At 39.4% G+C, this 19,977-nt stretch overlaps 1 protein-coding gene across 1 annotated transcript in view; it reads left to right on the top strand.

The window, feature by feature from the left end:
- The window catches only part of pik3c2a (phosphatidylinositol-4-phosphate 3-kinase, catalytic subunit type 2 alpha), a 49,259-nt gene that overhangs the window by 27,309 nt on the left and 1,973 nt on the right, over positions 1–19,977 (top strand). Inside the window, exons 9-32 of the mRNA XM_008410783.3 lie at positions 289–435; positions 536–569; positions 886–1,129; positions 4,090–4,212; positions 4,297–4,464; positions 4,589–4,697; positions 5,401–5,543; positions 6,740–6,931; positions 7,793–7,886; positions 7,994–8,088; positions 9,904–10,084; positions 10,189–10,293; positions 11,060–11,152; positions 12,276–12,405; positions 12,568–12,704; positions 13,642–13,811; positions 14,792–14,948; positions 15,808–15,917; positions 16,625–16,832; positions 16,928–17,052; positions 18,100–18,217; positions 18,309–18,390; positions 18,634–18,740; positions 19,044–19,169. Coding sequence (XP_008409005.1) covers positions 289–435; positions 536–569; positions 886–1,129; positions 4,090–4,212; positions 4,297–4,464; positions 4,589–4,697; positions 5,401–5,543; positions 6,740–6,931; positions 7,793–7,886; positions 7,994–8,088; positions 9,904–10,084; positions 10,189–10,293; positions 11,060–11,152; positions 12,276–12,405; positions 12,568–12,704; positions 13,642–13,811; positions 14,792–14,948; positions 15,808–15,917; positions 16,625–16,832; positions 16,928–17,052; positions 18,100–18,217; positions 18,309–18,390; positions 18,634–18,740; positions 19,044–19,169 — 3,198 coding nt within the window. The remainder of the gene's footprint in view (positions 1–288; positions 436–535; positions 570–885; positions 1,130–4,089; positions 4,213–4,296; positions 4,465–4,588; positions 4,698–5,400; positions 5,544–6,739; positions 6,932–7,792; positions 7,887–7,993; positions 8,089–9,903; positions 10,085–10,188; positions 10,294–11,059; positions 11,153–12,275; positions 12,406–12,567; positions 12,705–13,641; positions 13,812–14,791; positions 14,949–15,807; positions 15,918–16,624; positions 16,833–16,927; positions 17,053–18,099; positions 18,218–18,308; positions 18,391–18,633; positions 18,741–19,043; positions 19,170–19,977) is intronic.

The following is a 19,977-nucleotide window of genomic DNA, read 5'->3' as shown; positions in this document are numbered from 1 at the left end:
AAGAGCAAAAATCCTTCCAGTTGCATAGCATCTAAAACCAGAGAGAAAAATGGATAACCATAATATTCATTTTTAGAACTTTAGATTGTATAAAAACACCAGGAAAGGAAGACGTGAAGTGGTTAGAACATATTTTTTAAAATGAACCAGAATAAATCCTGTTGTGTTTTTTGTTGGTTTTTTTTCTCCAAACATGCTTGCTTTAAAGCTCCTTTTGAATCAGAACAGAAAACAAATCCAGACCTGTTTTTTTTTGTTTGTTTTTTTTGCTTCATCTTTTGTGCCCAGAGCACCCAGTACAAGACCGTGGAGCGGGTGGTGCAAACAGTGAAGAACCTGTGCTGCGCCCTGGACGAGGTGGAGACGCAGTCCGTCACAGAAGCCATCAAGAGACTCCGCCACTCTGTCAATCTAGCCAGGACGCGCTCGCCCAAGGTGGGCTCCCCGTCGGCGCATGCGCCAACACATTTGGTGGTTAGTTGGTGTTGATATGAGATCATGTCATTTTCTAAGACCAGCATGCATTGCTTTCTAGTTGGGGTCAACATCACCTGGTCAGTCATCAACTAGTAAGTTATATGCATACATACAGTCACACATAACCTTCATCTGCCTATCATTCACGATTGTTCGCTCCAGTGAAAATGAACATACTTAGCCTTGCACAAACAAAATCATACTTTTGGAGCCTTTTTCTTTTTTGTCACATTACAATCATAACATTAATTTCATCATGTTTTCACATGTTTTAAATCTTTTATCTCGTGCTTTGATTTATTAAAACTCCTCAACACTTAATAATCAGCCCAAGATTAAAAAAAAAGAAAAGACTAAAGGCATATAAATACTTTTGCAAGGCCTATCATCTTTTACGATTTTATCCAGGTGGCTCCAGTCCTGTGGAGGAGAGCATGGCCTTACTAACGAAGGCCATCTATGACTTGGTCAAGCTCTACCTGCGCTCCTTCTGCCCGCCGTTGCCGTCTTTCAGCTTGTCCGCCTCGACCCAGTCTGCGGACAGTGGTGGGGCCGGAGAGGGGAGGGGCAGCAAAGAAGCTTCTGGCACCACAGACCACCTTCAGTTTACTCTGTTCGCGCTGCATGGCATCCCAGGCCACTGGGTCAGCAGGTAAAACGCACAGCAGCAACACTGGACAGGATCAATGCACACATAAATGCTGAAACTCAGAATAAATAAACTGTGAATAAAACAGGAAATGTCCTGCCACCAGTTTGGCAGTATTTCAGTTATCTAAAACAAAATATTTAATCGATAATTATCAATGCAATGCTTATAGCATGATTTATTTTTTAATCATATTGTCCAGCCCTGCCACAAAAGAAGAAATGAGCAGCAAACAACAGAAGTTTCTGTGAAATATTTAGGTTTGTAAATAATTTAGTTGGTGAGCATTTGGTAAAAAGCTCCATGTTTTGTTGCGGCAATCCTATAAAATTACAGCCTGTTCTGTCGAGCCTTGCCTTCACAGCAGCATACCTGGATCTCTTTTACTCAACAAACAGATCTGGTGTTGCTCCTCGTCTTATTTTTCCATGCTAGTGTTTCGTTTCACACCAGACCTGAGCTGTTGTCTCTTGAGTGTGTGTGCGTGCGCGTGTGTGTGTAGCAGATCTGATCCAAATTTTCCATTCACAGCTCTGTTTCACAGCAGTGACTGGGATCAGTGACAAGGATCCCGCTTCGGTTAAAAAAAATAAGATTTCCTCCCCTTTATTTGTAAAAAACTCAGTTAAGACTTCTTAGACAACTTAATATTAAGTAACAGAAATTTTAATGGAATCACTTTAAAGAAATGGCAGTTTTTTTTGTTTTTTTTTACTATTTCATCATCTTCTGCTGTCATTTCTGTCATTTTCTTCTTAGCATTCAGTTGTTTTCATTAAAAGGCAAACCACTACAACTCCAGCGCGCAACAACCTCTTACAACAACTACTTTAAGGCAGGAAGCAAATATGGCCGCAGTGACAGCTATTCCAAAAATGCTCTTTTCAAGCCGGAGCGAGACACCAACTCTCTCCTCTCCCCGCGTGCGGCTGAGCAGCAGCAGCAGCAGCTCGTATCTGTTGTGGCGCTACTCTAACGGCGCCTTACTGAGGTTGAAGTGTTTAGCATTGTTGTGGCTCATGTGTCATCCATCTGTTCACCGCGCCACATTGCCAGCTTGCGAGTAGCGAGGGAGCTGCCAGCGCAGATGGCACGTAGCAGCAGAGCAAGCTTGTTGAGGCGTAAACGTGCGTCTGATTTCCTCCCGCGTTTTTTTTCCTCTCCCCTCCACGGTCGCATGCAGGGATCTGTCACTAATTAAAGCGAGTTTATTTTTGGACCCGTGGAAACCAGAACTCTTCGCACTGGATGTTATTGCCTCGCATCTGGAAATATTAATATGTTCTGTTAGTTAAGACAGTGCAGAGTTAAAGTTACAGTACAGGCTGTTGAATTTGAAGCGTATACAGATAGAAGCACTTACTGCCTGTTTATCCTCTTGGGATTAATCAGGCCACATCTCACACAGCTGCGACCGTGGCTGGTGCCGGGAAATACTTCACAGCGGACGATTATTCAATCCATTCCTAATAAATAAAGATTTGGATTAGAGGTGCTAGGCCTGTCGTATTAGGCGATAAATCAATTAATTGCTTGATAAATTAAAACGAGTGTGATAATTTCCGTTTGCATTCTCAAGTCTCTGTCTTTACCAGAGACTGAGACAAAAGGCTTCAGTGTGGTTTATCAATCTAAACTATAAGAGGTCATATATCGTATCATTTATTCTTTATCTTGATAACTTTCTTATTGTGATAGTAATTTTGATTTAGCATTATCATGATAAATTCCACTGAATTATATTTAAAACCCCTGAAGCAACTCGTACAATTGAGACAAATAGTTTTACTGTCTTCTCCACTATTTGTTCAATGGAAGCATCTATACATATCAATACATTTGAAAGTATGATTAAATGCAGTTACGATATTCAGTTTTAAGATATGCATTACATTTTTACAATTACATTACAATTACATTTTATGTGACTGCTGAAAAAGTGTATTCAAGAGCAGTATTTGTTTTTGTGGGACTATAATTGCTGTGACACATTGTCGCAGTCGTACAGTAAAATACAGTAAAAAAGAAGCAATTAATATTTCTTATCTGTTCATCATTATATCAGTAATACAGCAAAATATTGTGATAATCTTTAAGTCTCAACTACAATACCCCATCATAACCTCGATAGTTATGTACCTAGAATGGGATGTATACCAGTATGTTTCCATACTGGGTATGTAGTTATTTTATATATTAATTCTTGTGTGCATTACGTTAAAGTAGATGTATTGATTGGTATAAATTTATTTACAATAGTTTCTTTTAATATCTGTTTAATTGTGTGTGTGAGTATGTGTATGCGTCTGTGTATGTTTACATGTATGAATGCAAAGATTTATCCTAGTGTTAATGTCTGGAATGAATCGATCAAATCCTATATTTTTGTAAGACAGTGTTAACGCTGTGGGTTGTACGCTGCTTACTTAGAAGAAAAACAACAGATAAAGGGGTTCTTCACGAAGAAGTCAAAGCAATTTTTGTCCGTTTGGTCTCTGAGAAACTGTCCAAATGTTAAGAAAAGCGGCATCTCTCCAGAATCAATTTCTTTAAAAAAAAAACAAAAGAAACAGCATGTTGTTGTTTAATTTATAATCTGAATCCTCTCTTTCTTCAAATGTGCCATCTTCCCTAATGGTGCAGAGAATCGACATATTCAGCCACAGGGGAGTTTTGCTGGTTAAAATTAGTCTGATTAAACCACTCTGGTCTAAGTGGGCAGGTACAATGTCTCTCCAAGTTCCCTTTGAGCAGCGCACTCCGTTAAAAGGTTTCTAAGCTTCACTTTGAAAATGTCGCCCTGAAGGAGTTCTTTCTAGGCCTTTTTTTCCCAGCAACTTTCCCACAGCTGCTGTCATCAATGAGACAAAGCCAAAACCTTTTAGTTGATTCAACCGCTTCTACATGGTGGTTAGTCATAGATGGAATATTTCACACCAGCATCGTTTGTTGTGTCGTTCCAGCTATGAGAAGTACTTCCTGATGTGCTCCCTCACCCACAATGGGAAGAACCTGTTCAAGCCGGTCCATTCCAAGAGAGTGGGCACATATAAAAGCTTTTTCTACCACGTTAAATGGGACGAACTGTAAGTCCTCGCTCGTATTCCTCAGTTTTCACTGACCTACTGCGGCCTTTTTACCTTTTAATGACGCCACCTTGTCCTTCCTAGGATCATTTTCCCCATCGCCGTAGCCGTGCTCCCTCTGGAGTCTACGCTGAGTCTGAGTCTGTTTGGAGTTCTGAACCAGAACGCCAGCGGCTCGCCAGATTCCAACAAACAGCGGAAAGCCCCAGAGTTTTTAGGCAAAGTCTCTATGCCCCTGTTTGACTTCAGACGGTGAGGAGAAGGAGTGATCTCACTCGCTTTAAGGGGTTTAAATAGAGAATGTATCTGTTCACCACTGAGATTAAATTATCTTTGTTTTTTTTTATTATCTTATGTTAACTTCTGTGTTTAACAGAGTTCTTGCACGAGACACGAGGTTCTTGTGTCTGTGGACGTGTGCTCAAGGAGCTGCTGGTGCTACCGGCAGCCGCAAGAAGGTTCCTGCAGAAAGGATCATATTACAGGTCAGTTTGATGGGATTATCAGATACAGGCATGTGGGGAAATGATTACAGCCTGAGTGTTTTTCTAATATATCGTTAATGTTTTATATCAGTTTAAACACTTCTGAGACGTTCGAGTAATATAGGTAAACGAAGACAATACTTAAAAAAAAAATAAAAAAATGTCAGTAAAATATAGTTTCTGGTAAGGAATACTTTAGGACAGATTCATATTTATTTCCAGTTTAAATGGCTAGAATTACACACAAGCGTATCACAGTGATAGAACATTTGCTCTTCAAGTTTACCAGAGAAAATACAGACGAACTCCTGAACTTCTGGAAGTACGTTGTTGAACATATTAATCTAAAGGTCTTAAATTTAGTTCATAATGGTCTTAAAAAGTCTTAAATTTGAGTTGGTGGAACCTGTAGATAGCCTGAGTTTGGCATAAATCAAATACAGTGACCAATTAAAAACCACCTCATACCAAATGTGATGCATGGGGGTGGAAATGTCATCCACAGTGACGTTTATCAAAAGATGTTTGAGAAAAATGTGGGCCAGTTTGTAAAAATGAGAGCTGGAGCAGAATTGGACCTTGAAACATGGCAATAATTCAAAACCAGTAAATCCAGCAAGGATCTTTTTGTTTTTATATTATTCAATTGGTTTCCACTGAGAGCATAAACTGATCCCAGTTCTGGTCTTGTCTCTGCTATCAGGTGGACTTCCCCAAATCAGGGGTGGATGTTTTATATGTTGGACCTAAGGAGGCCCCAAGCCCCGAGCCCCACACACTGGAAGAGCTGGACCCGGACCTGAAGCGGAAGTTGGAGAAAATCTGCAGCAGAGCCTCAAATTTTGGGTAAAAGAATATTTAAAGTTGTTGTTTTTCTCTGTGAAAAAGGAAGAGAACAGTTTTAACAAATCCGTGTACCAGCGCCCTCTTCAAGAGTTTGTAAGCAAAGCTGATCTGCCTGAATAATCTCACATAAAATCACTGATATTATTATTGCGTTGGGATGTTGTGAACATGTGAGGCCTAAAGATACTATTAAAGGGGCAATATCATTTAAAATCAAGGGTTTTTCTTAGCTTTGTCATGTTATAATGTTATTCCCTCATCTAAAACATGCGTCCAGTGTTGCCTTGACTCTTTCATGTATGTTTGAGAAATCCTTTAATCTCCTTTACTTTCCATGGTAACCACTCAGCTGAGCAGCACTGCCTTGGAGGCTCAGCTGCTCCTTGGAGATACAGTTTTCAAGCTACCGCCTCACAGAGCAGCCCTCTCCCACTCAGCTCCTCCAGACTAGCCAGCAGCAATTGGCAAACAACTGGTTTAACTGAGCATCAGATAAGCTGCTGTTCAGCTTGTTATGACTTCCTGAAGGCGGAGTTTCAAAAAGAGCAGGAGCTTTTTAAAGTCACAGATGCCCAATTTCAAGGCGTTAAGTTACACAGATTTCTTTGAAGTCATAATTGATGAATGAAGTTTTTTTCCAACAACTGAAGGTAACAGTATTATGTATTTTCGAGATGGCCTAGAAAATACATAATACTGCCACTTTAAATTGTGTGTGGCGTTCTCTGAATGTTTTTAATTTGTTGTACAACAAAAATAATTTGTTTTGGCTATAAATAACTATTAATAGTTGTGGGCACCACTTGTGTGTCAGAGAAATAATAGCCGAATAGTTCTCATTTTCAGTTGTTGCTTATAAATACATGCCTGCTAAGGCTTTGGTATTAAATAAAAATAGATGGACTAATTTCAGCTCTGATGTTCTCGAGCCGAATGCTACACATGCACTGAAATAAATACAGATGACTTCTCTTCCGTTTATCTGTTTATTTACAAAAGTAATTCAACTTCCAGTTAAAATTAATAATTAATATGCTTTACCATTATCTGTTTTTATGCGGTTTGATTTATAAATGTTTTTTTTAAATGTCTCATGATTTCACACTTTCCACTTTTTGTTTAAAACCTAAAATTGTAAATACTGCAACATTTTGAATCGGTTATTTAAACGCAAAGTGAATTGTTTCCTCCTGCAGATTAAAGCGCTCCGACCACCAGGTCCTGTGGGACCACCGGCTCCACTGCCGTCGGGACCACCCCAGCAGCCTGCCCAAGGTGCTGGCCAGCGCGCCCAGCTGGGACTGGGCCAGCATGGCTCACATCCACTCCCTGCTGCACCGGTGGCCCTCACTGCCCCTAGTCACTGCACTGGAGTTACTGGACTCAAAGTACGCACTGTAAAACACATTCCATACCTGCACCCTACAAGGTTTTTATTTTTATTTTTGTAGAACAATAAAGTGTTTTATGAAAATACAGCTGCATTTCCATTAAAATGTGCAAAAATATTTATCTAGATTCCACTAATGTTGGAAAATTGTGGCATTTCTATTAAATAAGAAATTAAATTGAAATCAGATGAATAAGTTTGTTTACATAAATCATTAAAAATCGTGGCAGTGACGGATGTAGACGGTTACATGAGATTTTTTTTCCATCATCAATCAGCCAATCAGTGAAGACGTCGGTGTCTTATTCAGGCATTGGAGCAACAAGTCCCGCCTCCTTCTGAGCAGCTACGTAGGCGTCGTTTTGGGGAAATTGTAGTCGGCAATTTTACAGAAGAGTTGTGGATTCAACACTTTGGGATGATACAACTTTTTATGAACTGTGCAACCAGACGTCTGGTGGAGCCATCTACACATTGTCTTTCCAGACAATGTGTAGCTGGCTACAACAAACAAAAAATCATCATCCTCCTGCCACTTCCTATCGTCGTGTTTGTTGTTTTCGCCTTTTGTAACATCCAGCATTTCATCATGAGATTCCTGCCATGCGAGAAAAGTGTTTTGATACGGCAGAAAAAAGCACCTCATCTTAGTGCAAGAATATTTTCAGAAAAATGACTTTTTTCAAAATTGCAGTGTTTCCATTATGCAAATTTATTTTTGGAATTTCTATTTGCGCAATTTTTATGGTTAATGGAAACGCTGCTCATGATTCTGCTTTCCTGGATGCAGTCAAGTTTTAATTTCCATGGCAAACTGAAATCGTTAAATGTGTTACGTCTATTACGCGTCTTTATGTAGGTTTGCAGATACTGAAGTGAGAAGTGTGGCTGTAAGCTGGATTGAGAAGAGCAGTGACGACGAACTCGCCGACTACCTGCCACAGCTGGTTCAGGTACAGCTCATAAAACATGCTGTACTCTACATACGGTACAGCGACTTATGTTTTTCGACTGATTTCCTAAAGTTTTTATGCACAAATTTTAAATTCCTCTCCCTTAGGCAATAAAGTTTGAGTGTCACCTGAACAACGCCCTGGTCCTTTTCCTGCTATCTAGAGCCCAAAGAAACATCAACATCACCCACTACTTGTACTGGTGAGTCTGCAGAAACAGAGTTACACCAGGTCTTATAGAGTATTCAAAAACTGCTCTAAAGTAAGAGTAGCAATTAGAGATGCCGATCAGGTTTTTTTCTGCCGATGCCGATACCGATCACCCATGAGGGCCGATCACCGCTACCGATCACATAATTATTATTTTTTTTATCATAAGCACTACCGGTTACATTATGTGGAAAAAGGAACCATAAATTCACCTTAATTTAGACAAAAACTTGTTTTAATAACTTTTTCTAAGAAAAAAACAAAACGGGCATTGTGCAAATTGTACTGCTATCAATAATACTATCTTTAACAGACTGAAAACATATGAAGGCTCTGAAGAGGCTAAATAATGCAAAAAGTCAAAATAAAACCTCTCAACATTGCCAAAAAAATTCAAGTATAAAACTTAACATTCAAAGGCAAATACAGGTTCCATTACAATAAACAATCCCGAGTTACTGAATGAAAACTTCCTGATATCATGGCGGCTAGCTGATTACTGCTAGTTCTTATTGGCTGTTTCTGACTGAGCGGAGTAATTATGCAGAACAAGGAGAAGGCAGAGAGATCGATTATTTTTTCAGAGATTATTTGTCTCATCTTAGGACAGTGAAAGTTTTAATACGTATGTAAAATTTATTTTTTTAAGTTAGATGCTGCGGCTTTAAACAGAGGTTCGGTGTGAGAGTCTCTTCCAGGTGGAGCAGAAGCGGCGCTCCGTCTGTGAAATATTACTACCTGTATCACGTAGCAGCGGTTCAACAGCGAGAGCAGAACCAGCGTCTTACACCGCAGCTCGGAGACTTAAATAATTTTGCGGGTTATTTGTTTAGCTTTCTGACCGTCATGCTAATCCGGGTGAGTGCTTGTAGCTGTGCGCTGCTTTACCTGCTATCTGATCCTCCATGTCTTTTTTACTGCAGTGAGCCTCGATGTAGCCAAACTCCGTCAAGTATGACATTATTTTGATGCCATATTAGACTCGTCGTGTTGATGCGTTTTGAGCTGCTTCACCCCATATGCTTCAATTTTCAATCACTCAGTGTGTTATAGTTCCACATCGCTTAGGATTTGTTTCTGCGCGTTTGTGCAGTGTGAAGGAAAGAGGAGACCAGCTGCACAGGCAGGCTGCGAAATGACATGCAGGTGATCAGTTTGTGTGATCGGCAACAAGGGACCATGATCGGCGATCACCGATCAAACACTTTTTCACAGAAATCGGCCGATTATGATCGGTGGCCGATCGATCGGCACACCTCTAGTAGCAATACTTCAACATATTTTTACTCCTGTAAGATTAAAAAGCAGCCGTCCAAGAAATAACTAGCTAAATTTACTCAGTTTACTTGAGATGCACTTTTTACTTTTACATGACAAGTTTTATTATGAAGTATCGCTACTATTACTGGAGTAAAATGTCTGGATCCTCTACTCACTGTGAGTAACTTCACTGAATGAAGAACAGAGACGTTTTAACCAGAAATTCACCACAAACACACAGTTTTTGCTACAGCTTCAGAAGTTTTATGTTGAAAGAATTAGTTTCGAAAAATGTTTTGTAATTATGCTATTGATATTAATTATTTTCATTTCGATTTCTAAAATACCAACATTTCCACATAACGTGATTATGTCATTTTTAAACATCAAATGACTGATGTTTCTATCAGTACTGGATTAGACTTTTTACCAAATACTTTTTTTATCCTCACTGCAGTTACTACCCAGCTCTGGTTTAATGAGGTTTACTTTGAAGCCTTTTTTGGTGGGGTTTCTCTGAATAGTGGATTCATGTTGATTGCTGCAGGCTACTCAAAGATGCAGTGCAGGACTCCGCCTGGGGGTGGCGCTATGAGCAGGTCCTGGGTGCCTTACTGTGTCTTTGTGGGAGCAAACTGAGGACAGAGCTGGAAAAGCAGACTCACCTGGCCACTTTGCTGGGAACGGTGGCCGAGAGGGTCAGACAGGCCGGGGGATCCACCAGACAGGTCAGTCTGACTTTTAGTTTTTCTTGTTATTTTGTGTGTTAAATGGCATCAAGTTATAGGTGATTCCTTTTAGATTTACTCATTGTGTTGCTGTGTGCGTTCAGGTGGCGCTGCAGGAAGGCCTGGAAAACATTCAGAACTTTTTCCAGAGAAGCAGCTGCCGACTTCCCCTGAACCCGAGTCTGGTAGCTAAGGAGCTAAACGTCAAGGTAGGTTATGAAACTACTGGCTGTTCCTCCAAAACACATTGACTATCAATGTCAATGGACGTTACCACAGGGCCGCGTTTCATTGGCTAATGCCCATTTCACGTCACAGCGCAGCTACCACGTCACAAACGCTGGCTACAGTAGTAAACACAATGATCTTGTCCACAGCTGTATTTATGCTGAGGGTATGAGGATCTGCTGTTTTCCTCATCGACCGGTAGCTTTTCGCTGTGACGCGCACAATGTTGGAGGCATCGCGTGGCTAAAACACCTTGATGTCGTCCAAAAAAAATGACATGAACTTGTTGGTTCCCCTGTCGTGGATGATATTTTGTGAAAATCCAGCAGAAATGCTAAACTAATCGACTCAGAAATACTCTGCAGAGAGTCAGTCGAAATGAAAGAAGCCATGTTTACATAGAAGCTAAGCACCGCGAGGCGTTTGTGAGACATGCAGCCACATGGGACTTTCGAGGGCGTTTCTGGGCGGAGCTTGGTAAGGTTCATCGATTTAGATACTCTGCTTCACTAATTTCATCGTTGATTCACAAACATGTTCTCTTATAACACTTACTGTACACGAGTGAAGAGGGAGCAGGAAGAGGCCCTGTAGCATAAAACCGGTATTCACTGAAATCTAAATCTCTGTTCTTTTTTTGCATTGTTTTAAGACTGTGATGAAAATACTTTATTTCTTTTCTCTAATAATGTTTAACGTGTTTATCCTGCAGAAGTCATTAGAAAACATACTTGTGCTTGTTTGCAGGCCTGTTCTTTCTTCAACTCCAACGCAGTTCCCCTTAAGCTGGCATTGGTCAACGCAGATCCATTAGGAGAGGAAATCAATGTTATGTTTAAGGTCCGTTACCCGCCTACACACAAACACACCAACAATAGAACATTATTACCATGCAGTCAGCTCACGGCGCCTGGCAAGCTGTTAATGTTTCAGACACCGCTAGCTAAAAAGCTAGCTGCGCTAACCCTAAAGCAATAATCATAAACAGTTGTTGTGCTAACGCTAAATCGTTACAACGTATTTAGTGGAAGCTAACATACCGATGTCAGTTCACACTATATCTCCTTTTGAAAAAGTGAAACAATCGAGTAGCAATTTAATTTTGATATTCTAACCTACATGTTCTGTGATGCATTTAAATATAGTATTTAAGTTAATATCTGGTTCTAATATCTGTCTTGGTTTAATTTTGTTCCTGTGTGTTTCATGCTTGAAATAAAGTTATCGGAGGAACCAGTGTGTAAACCACTTAAATATGAGAGCATGAATATAACAGGCCAGCTATTTAATCAAAACTTTTAACACAGATCTCAAACTTTTTTCAACAAAAAGTTTATGAAACAGCCAAGCAAATTTGCTGTTTAGGAAGTTAAAAAAAAAAAAAAAAAAACATTTAGGGGAAGCTACGTGTGCTAAACAGTTTCAAAGTTGGCTAAAGCGCTAAACAAAAAAATTTGCTTTGATATTAGCGCATTGGCAGAATAGTGAAATGTGCCCACCACAGCAAGTTTCAGAGTGTTTTATTGCAGTTTTGACTGATGGCTCAACTCACATTGGTCCATATTTTTGAAGTGGACAAAAAACGAATAACGATTTTACTGACAAAACTCTGAAATGTTTTTTGTACATTTGTTTAAAACTCTTTCATTCTGATAAACCCAAACAAATCCATGGAAACAAAACGCCTTCTGAAGTCCAGTTCTGCGAAGGAAAACATAGATGAACAAACAGCTTCATGAACAACAGCAGAAAAGTCAATTATAATTTTGGAAAAATCTTAACTGGTTTAGATTTTAAACACTGCTGTGTGTCTGTCACCAAATTCCTGCAGTAGTTGAAACAAACTGCTTTCCTGGCTTCTCCATTCACCTCTGTGCCCCCTGGTGGCTTAAATCAATTCCAACAATGTTATTATCAGAATGTTTTTGTTTTTGACCTCTAGTTTGCTCTGTTTATTCATCAGGTAGGAGAAGACCTGAGGCAGGACATGCTCGCCCTTCAGATGATTCGCATTATGGACCGAATCTGGCTGCAGGAGGGGCTGGACCTCCGCATCGTCAACTTCAAATGCATCTCCACCGGCCGGGATAAAGGTGATGCACGTCAGATTTCAACCAAAGCGCTCACATTTTTAGAGAAAATCGTAAACATTGCAATCTTTGAGTTTAACAGCAGCTTTTCTACCTCTCTCAATTTGTTTGCATTGTGTTGTTAAAGATATCTTGTTTTTTTTTTTTTTTTTTTTTTTTTTTAAGGCATGGTGGAGCTGGTGCCTTTCTCTGACACCCTCAGAAAGATTCAGGTAGAATATGGCGTTACTGGATCCTTTAAGGACAAACCTCTGGCCGAATGGCTGCGCAAGTACAACCCTGCTGAGGATGAATATGAGAAGGTACGCACCAGAAATGCTGACAATAACTTCAGTAAGATTAAAGAAACTCTTTCTTAAACTCACTGTTAAAGTGCTGCATTCTTTCATTCATTTATGGAAAGGAGTCGTCCAACATTAGAGCTGCTTCACTTTGTTAAAATGTAGAAAGTGTGAAACAAATGATTAAATCTATTAGTCATTTGATCAACAAATGACTAATAGATTTTTCTGACGATTAATCAGATATAAAAATTGCACATTCTGCAGGGTTTTAATTTTACCACTTATTTTATGTAATATTAGAGGGACATACAAAAATGTGAATAAATAATTAAATTCCCTGTTTAAACAAAATATGATATTGCCTTAACATGCAATAAACATTAAATTATTTGTAGCAAATTTACAGCTAAAACGATCTACTTCTACCATCAACATGTAAAAAGCTCAGTCCTTTCTGCTTGATCTAACATTAATACACATTAGGGCTGATTGGATGATTTTTTTGACCAACTGATTAAAAATTGGGCAGCAATTAGTATGAGATTTATGTTTTACAAAGGAGTTGTGGGAAGAACATATTTAAAGACAAAAATGTTTTTTTTTTTTTTTAATGCTAAATGTAAAATGTGCATATTTTAGAGCAGTTTTTACCTAATTAGTGCTCTGTTTTTCTTTTAATAATAATTGACCTTTTTGAGTCTGTATACCCAGTTAAGAATTAGTTGATTGCTAAATTAGTTGTTGATTAATCACGATTGATCCGATTAATCATTTCGGCAAACTAAGCTTTAAAACCATAATTTAGTTCCACTTTCTGAGTTTATGTATTTCTCTTTGGGATAAAGTAATTTAGCCATTTTTTTGTGAAAAAGTTGCGGTTAAAACTTTTCCCTTTTTGATATTCAACTTTGTTTCATTTTTGTTGTTTTTTTTTTTTTTTTTTTTATCTTTGCAGGCATCTGAGAACTTTATCTACTCCTGTGCCGGTTGCTGCGTTGCGACCTACGTTCTCGGCATCTGTGATCGCCACAACGACAACATCATGCTGCGCTCCACCGGTCACATGTTTCACATAGACTTTGGCAAGTTCCTGGGCCACGCCCAGATGTTTGGCAGCTTTAAAAGGTCATTATCAGATAAGTCGCCGTAAATTGTTACTGTTGCCTGTCAGATAAAACGGGCTTTGACTCACCATCTGTGATTGAGGGATTTAATTTTTTCTGTAAAGGGCGGAACAGGATGTTGACGACTGTCGTGGGTTTGGATTTATTGCCGTGTTATCAGAGCGGATAAAAGGATAAAAGGTCATGAACCAGCTGATTTCACTCAGGCTGTTTGCGTTTTCGCTCCATATGGTGGTGAAGTCAAAGGTAGCCAAATGTGTCATCTGTGTTTTTCCAAGAACATCCATAAAATTTGAATGGGAATCCCAAATTATCACATAAATAGGAAATAGTTCGGTTTCAAATTAGTTTTCTTTCTCTTTTTTTTTTAAAGGAAAGATGACAATTTTTACAAATCTAGATCACCTTTTGGTAACATTTTTATCATTCAACGCACATTTAAAGACTAATAATATAGTTACTGTTTAATTCAAAGTATCATAACCACCTCTGATAATTATGCAGCTATGCACTCATAGCAGCTATGATTCTGGTTTTTAGGTTAGCAAGTTAGATATGTAGCAGAAGCTGCTGTTGCATGATTAATAGATGTTTCAGGCATGACCTTCTTTTTAACGGCAACATCCACACACTAAGCACTTTCACATGTCTTTTTTCTTATGTCCTCTTTTTATGGTTTAAAAAAAAATCCTCGTCAGCATTTATGATTTGGTGTTTAGACTAAAAAAAACTTTCCACACTTTCTTTTATTGTTCAGAAATATATAGAGAGGTATAAAGTATGGTACAGACATCAAATTTAAAAAAGTATATTTAAGGTCAAGCAAATTAAATTGAAACTGTGGAAAATTCACAAACATATGCAGCATGAACATATCCAACATTTTTACAAACCTGTTTGAAATGAATAAATCTAATCAAATACGCCAGGTATCGGCTACTTCCACCCATTTTAATGCCTCTCTTCCTTCTGTCTCATCAGGGACCGAGCCCCATTTGTTTTGACCTCTGACATGGCGTACGTCATCAATGGAGGGGAGCGTCCCACCAGCCGCTTCCAGCTGTTCGTAGACCTGTGCTGCCAAGCCTACAACCTCATCCGCAAGAACTCCGGACTTTTCCTCCATCTGCTGTCCTTGGTGAGGCGTCACAAAAGCAGCTATGGCTAACATACTGGGAAGGATATTAGCTCTCGCAAATATCTTTAGCTAAAGATATTTGCTCTAGCTAATATCTTTATACAACAAATATCGTGATACATATCGTATCGTGACCAGAATATCGTATATAATATCGTATCGTGAAATTATTGTATCACTACACCCCTAACTTATGTTAAAATATTCACCCTGACAACGCAAGAATATACCCAGTAACAAATTGTTCAATAGTTTAAAAAATACATTTAAAAAATCCCTCTCAGTGTTGGCTCCAGGCTAGCTTTAGGTTAGCACTGACTTGTCTGTGGCCAAACCCTTTCATTCTTTAATTTTTTTTCACAAAAGTAGATTTTTTTTTCTCAAATGCAAAGGGGGGATCTATGATGTATTTCAGGAGTAAATCCAAAATCTGTGGATTTAGTGAACTCTTCTATCCTCTTAACAGCGGGCATTCATGAACAAAATTAGCTGCTTGTGCACAAGAAACAATACAATGGCTTAAATTCAAAACATATTTAAGATTTTGCCAAATGTCTTATCTAAAGTTCTGGATGTTGGGGAGTAGCAGCATCTTTTTATTTATTTTCTCTTTTTTTTCATTAATGCTTCCTTCTCTTGGCCTCCTTTTCAAAGCGCCTGCTGTAATTCCTCTTGCACCTGCAGGAGTCAGAGTAACACATACAACCCAGCAGCCATTGTTTGTTTTGTTTTTAAATTTAAACTAATATATCAGTGTTTAACTTTTGTCCTGGAAATGTCCATCAGTGGAATGTGTTGTATGTTTTGTAGCCACGCATTTGGTGTCTTCGTCTCTTTACACGAATTGTGTTTGCTGCAGATGATGTCATCGGGGCTGCCGGTTCTGACGGGCTCTCAGGACCTGAAGTACGTGTTTGACGCCCTGCAGCCTCACAACACCGACGCCGAGGCCACCATCTTCTTTACGAGGTAGTCACGGTAACCTGCTCTCGGGTGCAGAGCGAACCTTGAAATAAAATAAATGCTTTAAAGCATAAAATGTTCATACTTTGAAGTAGTAGTATGTGGAAAGTGTCGGTCAAAAAGAATTATTTCAGTCTGCTATAATGTCACACGCCACCAGGTGGCACAACAGAGTTTTGAGAGAGACTGATATGCCTGTCACAACAAGTTAACAATTCAACAATTAATCAAAAAATGATAAAATAAGCTATGGGTTAATATTTCTTGAAGGACAATTTTAGTTACAAAGACTTCATAATCTATTTTATCTATGATTTTGGTTGTGTGTGGCTCTTATTTCTGTTGTATTTATTGTTTTTCATTGTTTTATTTTGGATATTTAAAATATCTTCCAGTTCCAGTGTTAGGTTGGTCTTTGAGAGGATGAACTTGCATTATTATGTCATTCTCAGTACATTAACTTGTACTAATATACAAGTATTAATGTAAGTAAAGCCTGGTAGCCTGCCAGGCTTATAACACAAAGCCCCAGAGACTGAGTAGCATCTGTTTCAACAGAAAACATTCAACACATATTGGTCTAAAACTAGATCTTTTGGCCGAAAACATATTTTAGAAGTGTTAATTTTAGTTATTTAAGAGCTTTTGTGTCAGTTTTCCCTTCAGTCTTAAATCTCTTTGGTTTCCTCCGCCTTCTCTCCTCCCTGCCACAGACTGATCGAGTCCAGCCTGGGAAGCATAGCCACCAAATTCAACTTCTTCATCCACAACCTCGCCCAGTTACGATTCTCCGGCCTTCCTGCCAACGACGAGCCCATCCTGTCCTTCTCGCCCAAAACGTACACCATGAAGCAGGACGGGCGCATCGTCCATGCCACCATCTTCTCCTTCCAGAAGAGATACAACCCGGACAAGCACTACGTGAGCCCCAAGCGACGCCGCTCCATGCCGTCTTTGCTCCGGGTCATATGGTGACTGTCTTAAAGCCGCTGTGTGTTTCCGTTCTGTCTGGGCAGACCTACGTGGTGAGGATCATGAGGGAAGGCCAGAATGAGGCTCAGTTCGTCTTCCGCACGTTCGACGAGTTTCAGGAGCTCCACAACAAACTGACCATTGTGTTCCCGCTCTGGAAGCTGCCGGGGTAACCTTTCACCCTCACTGGTCCCTTTGAGGCTCCACACGTTCATTCAGTTTAGCTTCCAGACAGAAAACTGTGATGTTATGACTTTGTTTTAAGTCAGACGATCAATTAGATTAGATTATTAGTTTATATCAACTGTCACAGACCTCAAATAGGCCAAAATCTTCAGCTGAGTCCGTAAATGCCATTTAACCAATGTTTCAGTTGCTGTTATCCATAGTCCTGGCTCTAAACTTTTTCTTCTAAACTTTTCTAAACTCTTAAGAATTTTGATTCATCGTTGACTTGATGAATTTGAATTAATGATGTTGGGAGGCGGTTCTGGGTTTGATTCCCAGCCCCGGTCTTTCTGCATGGAGTTCACATGTTCTCCCTGTGCATGCGTGGGTTTTCTCCGGGTACTCCGGTTTCCTCCCACAGTCCAAAAACATGACTGTCAGGTTAATTGGCATATCCAAATTGCCCCTAGGTGTGAGTGTGTGTGTGCATGGTTATTTGTCCTGTGTGTCTCTGTGTTGCCCTGCGACAGACTGGCGACCTGTCCAGGGTGAATCTCGCCTGGAACGTTAGCTGGAGATAGGCACCAGCAAACCCTCCCGACCCCACTAAGGGACAAGGGTGTAAAGAAGATGGTTGGTTGGTTGGTTGGTTGGTATCAGATCTTTTTAACCCATATAAGGGTGGGTGAGTTCTGTTCAAAAAAAATTTAAGCTAGGCGCTACAAGGCAGAAAAGCAGCGAGAAAAGCACAAAGCTGCTGCCAAGAGCCACAAACAAACACTAAAAATGTCGTCGTCAAAGCTCTGCTTGATTGTAAAACACCCGAATCTTCCACTTTGGTCTTAAATTTCATTCAAGGAGGTATTAAAAACGCCTTAAAAAGTCATAAATTTGACTTGTCAAAACTTGTTTTGCTGTAACCCCTCAGTTGTATGTAACTCTATATTTGTTTATACCTTAAAGAGGCCTTCTTTCTGTTTATAAGATTATTAATTAAATCTAGCAGAATTAACCGTCAGAATTTCATGATTTTTTTTTTATTCTGTAGTTTTCCAAACAAGATGGTTCTTGGTCGCACCCACATTAAGGAGGTGGCAGCCAAGAGGAAGCTGGAGCTCAACAGTTACGTCCACAACCTGATGAGGAGTTCCACAGAAGTGGCCCAGGTGCTGACATGCACAGCCTCACTTTCAGTCCCCCTCACTATCAAGATTTAAACTTTCTGAATGATCCATTTTGGGTTTTTTTCATATGTAGTGTGACCTGATCTACACTTTCTTCCATCCATTTGCTCGGGATGAGAAAACAGAGGACTTGGACACCACACCTAATCCACCTGGTAAAAACCTGCCATGCCTACCTTACATGTCTGGAATTCCACAGACGTTTTCGCCCGGTTTCACTTTCCATACGACGCTTTGTTCTTCATCATTAGTCTGTCTACTTTAAAAATCAATCATCTCAAGCATTGTTTTCTTTCCTGCTGCATCTGGTGTGTGAAAATCCCAAAGTTGAGGTGTCTGTGTAACACTGGCAGTAATATTTCTGCCAGTGTTTGACTTGTGGTGTTTTACCATCTCAGAGCCTCTGCTGAGTCCAACCTCTGGTCGGGTGGAAGGAGAAGTGAAGCTTTCCATCTCGTACAGAAACGGCACTCTTTTCATCATGGTCATGCACATCCGAGACCTGGTAAATAGAAACTTTGAAAAACACATGCTGAGAGTCCAGGTGTTTGTCTGTTTTTCTTTTCTTTTTTTTTTCTTTTTTTATGGATAAGTGGGGGGTGGGTTTTTTTTTTTTCAGTACAATTGTCACTTTATAGGTCTTAAATTTAATTCTCAGTGGTTTTAAAATGGTCTTAAAAAGGCTTAAATTTGAGTTTGTGCAATCTGCAGAAACCCTGCAAACATCTCCCCACTAAAAAAACATTTATCAGTGTGACTGAATGTAAACATCTGACCTGAAGTGTATTGTCCTCCCTACTTTTTGTAGGTTTCTGAAGATGGAACGGATCCAAACCCGTACGTAAAAACCTACCTGCTTCCTGATCCTCACAAGACTTCAAAACGCAAGACAAAGATCTCCAGGAAAACCAGGAACCCCACCTTCAACGAGATGGTGAGGAAACACACCGCAGTAGCTGCGTTTCCATTACAAATGTGCGCAAAACTTTGTCAATATTCCGCTAATGTAAAAAAATAAATTAATTAAAAAAAAAACATATTGCAGTGTTTTCACTACATAAGAAATCAAAATTAATCACGAATAAGCTTATTCAGGACAAAAATTGCTACAAATCTCACATGGAATATATTCATAATTCAGACATGGCTCTAGCGCTCATCTGTCAACCATCGTTGGCATCTTATTCAGGCATTGGAGCGACAAGCCCCTTTATCTTCTAGTCAGCAATTTTACAGATTCTCCACGTTGGAATTACAGTTTTTATGAACAGCGAGAAGTCTGCTTCTGCACATTTTCTGGAAGAAAAAAAACAAAACAATCATCCTCCAACTACTTCCTGTCGTCTTCTTTGGTGTTTCCACAAGTAGTAACATCCAGCTGTTAATCGCGCGACTCGTGTGATGTGAAATAAAACCTGTTTCCGTACCAGTTTAGTGAAATACGTCTATTTCGATATGACTGGAAACAAACCATCTCATCCTCAACACAAAAAACTTTTTAATCAAAAAACTAGTTTTTTTTATTGCTGTTTCCATTAAGTTAATCTATTTTTCGTCATTTCAATTTGTGCAATCCTATGGTCAATGGAAACGCAGCTACTGACACTTTAAAGAGGCAGCACTATGTAAAATCGACTTTTTTTTTTATTTTTTTTTTTTACCTTTACATCATGTCGTAATATTGTAGTCATTAAAAACCTACCTGGAGCATCACATTGATGTTTTCATGCATGTTTGAGAAA

Source organism: Poecilia reticulata, chromosome 6, assembly GCF_904066995.2.
Source record: "Poecilia reticulata chromosome 6, P_reticulata-male-v2, whole genome shotgun sequence".
NCBI classification, from domain to species: domain Eukaryota; kingdom Metazoa; phylum Chordata; class Actinopteri; order Cyprinodontiformes; family Poeciliidae; genus Poecilia; species Poecilia reticulata.
This window is presented reverse-complemented; position numbering and strand designations above follow the sequence as displayed.